Source organism: Lactuca serriola, chromosome 3 (assembly GCF_051521515.1).
Source record: "Lactuca serriola cultivar US96UC23 chromosome 3, Lser_US96UC23_V15, whole genome shotgun sequence".
NCBI lineage: Eukaryota > Viridiplantae > Streptophyta > Magnoliopsida > Asterales > Asteraceae > Lactuca > Lactuca serriola.
This window is the reverse complement of record NC_136410.1, coordinates 82234411-82239049: the sequence shown is the minus strand read 5'-3', so window position 1 is coordinate 82239049 and position 4639 is coordinate 82234411. Positions and strand designations below refer to the sequence as shown.

The 4639-nt window shown below is 32.6% G+C and overlaps 1 protein-coding gene across 1 annotated transcript; it reads left to right on the top strand.

Annotated features, from left to right (window-relative positions):
• Positions 1 to 2048, top strand: LOC145092759 (putative transmembrane ascorbate ferrireductase 4). Its single transcript, XM_079030742.1, has 4 exons — positions 1 to 240; positions 399 to 450; positions 615 to 811; positions 1632 to 2048. The coding sequence occupies exons 1-4, from the start codon at positions 82 to 84 to the stop codon at positions 1959 to 1961; spliced, it is 738 nt and encodes a 245-aa protein (XP_078886868.1). The 5' UTR covers positions 1 to 81; the 3' UTR covers positions 1962 to 2048.
• The last annotated feature ends 2591 nt before the right edge of the window (positions 2049 to 4639 follow it).

Genomic DNA, 4639 nt, shown 5'->3' with positions numbered 1-4639 from the left:
ATACCATGGACTTTATGCCCCCTTCCTTTCTTTCACTAAATCAAGCAACATCTATTGTCATCCCTTTCAACAGTAGCTTCAATGATAGCCATGGCTGCTAATACTAAACCCACCTTCTCTCTCCTCTTACTCGCCAGGCTCTCTGCTACACTCGTCGCCATTCTTCTTCTCAGTTGGGCTCTCTACTTCACCACCAGCTTTCTTCCTCACACACTCTCTCAGCGAGACCTCATTTACTCTGTAACCAATTTCCTTCAAATCCCGCATTCTTTTGTTTCTTTAATAATTGAGTCTTAATTCACTCAAGATCTCCACCTTTTGTTCTTTATCTATGTAATTGGAACATGCATTTTGTATCTGAGCTCATGAATATGTTTCTTTAATCATAATATAAACAGGTTCTGCATCCTTTATTGATGGTGATTGGGTTCATCCTCATCAGCGGAGAGGGTAAGTCCAAATATATCTTCAAATTCATGATATTCTTTTAAAGTTATCAAAGATTTTAATTTGATGACAACCCTTTTTTCTTGAATTTGAGACGAGAAAAACCCATGTTTTTTCTTGAAAAATGGTAATGAATTTATTTGTTAATGTTGAGGATGAAATTGCAGCAATATTGGTGCATAGATGGTTGCCTGGTTCAAGAAAAAGAAAGAAAATGGTGCATTTGTGGCTACAAGGAGTGGCATTGACAAGTGCGATATTTGGGATTTGGACAAAGTTTCAAGGAAGAGAAGGAGTAATAGCCAATTTCTTTAGCTTGCATTCTTGGATGGGTCTCCTTTGTGTCTCTCTTTTTGGAGCTCAGGTTCTTCTAAATATTTTATCTTATAATATATTCACAATCTTATATATATAATAATGTTTGATTTAAAAGTATTTTAATTTTGTCTTGTTAAATTTATTAGCAGTCAAAGAAAGATTCCTTACACTTAGTTTAGGTCAAACTTTGGATATCTTTTTAAATAAAACAGAAACTCTTTGATAAAATGTTAGTAAAGTATTTGTAAAATACGTAACACGCTTATAATAGACAGAAAATGAAAAAATATTTTAAAAGAGGGTTTTTGTTGGAAGGGAGTAGCACAAAATTATTAGAAATTGCCATGTGAAGCTATTGGTTGCATGGTCCCTCTCCACAACCACAAGTGAACAAACACTCCATTATTGCTTCTATTATTTATAAAACATCTTTAATGTATGTATTAGAATCAAAACATATAAATAATGAATGACATGAAAATTCATAGTAAAACCAAACTTTATTTATGTACTATAAATTGTATAATTTCAGTTAAATTAAAGTCTATTTTCTAAAATTATATATATATATATATATATATATATATATATATATATATATATATATATATATATATATAAATCTTATTTATTCTAATGAGATTTTATGGTATGCAACTTCTTGTTATTATAAATAATATAGCACCGTTGTAGATTGTATTTGATTTGACTATCTTATCCAAATTAGGCCTTGATCATCATTTAAAACCGTGTAATACTATTATTTCATATTTATTAATGTCTCTTTGTACAAGTTTGATATTTGAATTTACAAAATTTACGTTGTTTTGAGAAAAAATTTATTTTTGGTTTTGTCGTCAATGTAGTGGTTGATGGGTTTCTTAAGTTTTTGGCATAGAGGCGAGGTACGAATGACTAGAATACGGTTTTTGCCTTGGCATGTTTTCCTTGGTCTTTATACATACGGGCTAGCTGTAGTGACAGCCGAGACGGGCCTTCTTGAGAAGTTGACTTTCTTGCAAACCAAGGGAGTTGTGTTGAAACACTGCACCGAGTCATTGATCGTTAATTGTTTAGGGCTCGGATTGGCCACACTTTGTGGGGTTGTGATATTAACCGCAGTCTCACCCAAGCAATATCAAAGTAGTCACACAACAAAGGTCGTGAATTCAAATAGCAAGTGCTTGACTTTTTAGCCAAATTTTTGTACATATGCACGTTCATTTAAAATGCTTTTACATTGTTCTTTAATAACGTTTTTACCAAATAATCCATTTGACCTATAGGTATTGTTTGTTATGGTGCATGACATAACAAGACAAGACATGACATACCATAACATGATGATTTTGTACCGAGTTTAACGTGCATTAGAGAGGGAGGGAAACTCATGTCAGTTATTTTAGTTATTTTGTCCCACTGGAAAAGGTGGAACAAGTACTCACTCCCGATTACTCGTCTTCCGATCAAAAGACATGAATAACTTTATTGCCTTAATTATTGGAAATAGCCTCTAAAAGCCTATTAACTTTCATCAAAGCTTGTATCATATAACAAACGCAACCAAAGAGACATGCTATGGGCGAACTCCTGTCTTTCTGCTAGTAAACATAGTCCTTAAAGGAATGAATCGTAACTAATTTAAACATGAGATATCAAATTCAAGTTTAGTTGCTTTAAAATTTTAAAGTACAAGGTACAAGCGGTCTAGTCTAGTGACTCGGTCAAGGTCCATTTCAATGCCAAAAAATTGAAAAAAATAAAATTAAAACTAAAAAATAACATTGTGCACTGATTTCCGGGATTTATATGGTCTAGTGTGGCCCAATCTGATTCAGTATTTATATTAACATTATTACTTTGTAAGCATTTTCGTTTATGATTTTATATATACTACTTTTTTGAGAAAACTACAAATTCAGTACTAACTACTTCGCATTTTAGTTTATGATTATTTTAGTTTATGATTTTGTATATACTACTTATTAGAGAAAACTACAAATTTAGTACTCCTTTCGTCCCATAATTATTGTCCACTTTTATTTTTTGAAGTTTTTATTTATTAAATTTGATCTTAAATATTTTTATTTATGTTATGTATTACTTGATGAAACTTATAACAATGAAAAAACATGAAAAACACAATCCATTCGTATATTTTGCATCAAGTATTATATATCAAAATAAAGAATATTTAAAGTCAAAGTTGAATCATAGATAAAAAAATCAAAAGTGGACAATAAATATGAGAAGGTTGTACTATGTTGCCAAAATATTTGGGGTTTAAGCATCTAAAATAGTAATTTTGTAAAGAATAGCGTCATGGACATTTTCATTGTGGCTTTGTTTTTAGTTTTAAAACGACGAGTTAATATATACTTAAGTTCATTGAGAATGAATATTATTTAAAGTAGACTAATCCCAACTTTTAGTCGTTAGGTGCAACATGTGCCCCTGGCATGAGGACTATTATGTCTTTTTAACTCGCATATCTCTCATACTTAATATTAAATCGTTTCTTTTTAAATTATCCTAATCTCATCCCTTTTTTCCCAATGACACACTATAGGACCGAAATTGTAAAACTTAAAACTAAAATGAAATCAAAAACATTATTTAGATTAGAAGCCCATTATTTCCAATAACATAGATGATAGATCCAGGGGGAATGAAATTATCGATTTTAGTTTTTACCCATAGATATCGAGTTTTATAGATTTTGATTACGTTTGACGTAATGGCTGAAAAGTTAAGTTAACTGTTAAATAAAAAGTTTGTTAATAACTAAAAAGTTAGACGATAAAAAATGTCCTTTAATAAAACTAAGTGAAAAATATATAACGACTTAAAATGACATTTAAAAGAATGCATTTTTATAATTAATTAACGAATATATTTCAAAAAATTTAAATAATAATAATAACTCCTAAAAAGCTAGTCATAGCTTTTTAAAAGACTAGCTTATAAGCTACCTTTTGCCTTGTCAAATATGACAACTTAAAAATATATTAAAAAACAAATTAACTTATCAGTTAGTTGTGGCACATAAAACATAGTATTTGTTTAAAGATGACGAGAGCGGAGAAGGATGTAAAAAATTCAAAAATACTCTTCTTTACCACATCTAAATTTAAGGATGTAACAGCCCGGAATTCCAGGTATTGTTATATTTATGATTTTGGGTGTTTTAAGAGGGGACTCGGCGAGTTGGAGCCTAGACTCGCCGAGTAGGATCGTGGATCTGGTCGCGGGTTCGCGACTGGACTCGACAAGTCCGGATATGGACTCGGCGAGTCTGCGCTGTTTAGCGAAAACCCTAACCGTTCAAGGATGGGACATATATAAGGGGCCTTATGGCCGTCATTGTTCACCCTAGTCCTGTGAGTGAAACCCTAATTCGATTGTGAGCATCTAGAGCAAGGTAGAAGACCATTGTTGATTTTGGAAGTGTTGTTTTGCACGGAAGAGGAGGCTTGGTTAAGGGAACAACAAGAGAAGTCACGTTCTGTGGATTGGGGACACAGAGAGCACATTATTCAGGTAATATTTCGAGTTACATTCTTCTATGTTGATGTGTATATGGATTTAGGGTTTATTGAACCCTTTTGTGGCTAGATTGAGTGTTACCTTAGTCCCCCAAGCGATTGGAACCCTGTATTGGGACCTTTGGAAGTCCAGAATGTCCCATGCCTGAGTATTTCGGGAATCAATGGAGGTTTTGGATTGGAATCCTTATACCTTAGGTCAAAATGTAAATTATGAGTCATGGGGTGTATTATGAGCACCGAAATGAGGACCTGACGTGATGAATCAGTTTAGGAAGGCCAGACCTATGAATGGTCGGAGCAGTTCTGACCTTAGAAAGCAGTTTGAG

Bases quoted from the DNA above. Each gene is read 5' to 3' on its own strand.
- LOC145092759 (XM_079030742.1), top strand. From the start codon at position 82: ATGATAGCCATGGCTGCTAATACTAAACCCACCTTCTCTCTCCTCTTA. The intron at 451-614 runs GTAAGTCCAAAT...ATGAAATTGCAG, and splicing joins CATCCTCATCAGCGGAGAGG to CAATATTGGTGCATAGATGG. The intron at 812-1,631 runs GTTCTTCTAAAT...TCGTCAATGTAG, and splicing joins TCTCTCTTTTTGGAGCTCAG to TGGTTGATGGGTTTCTTAAG.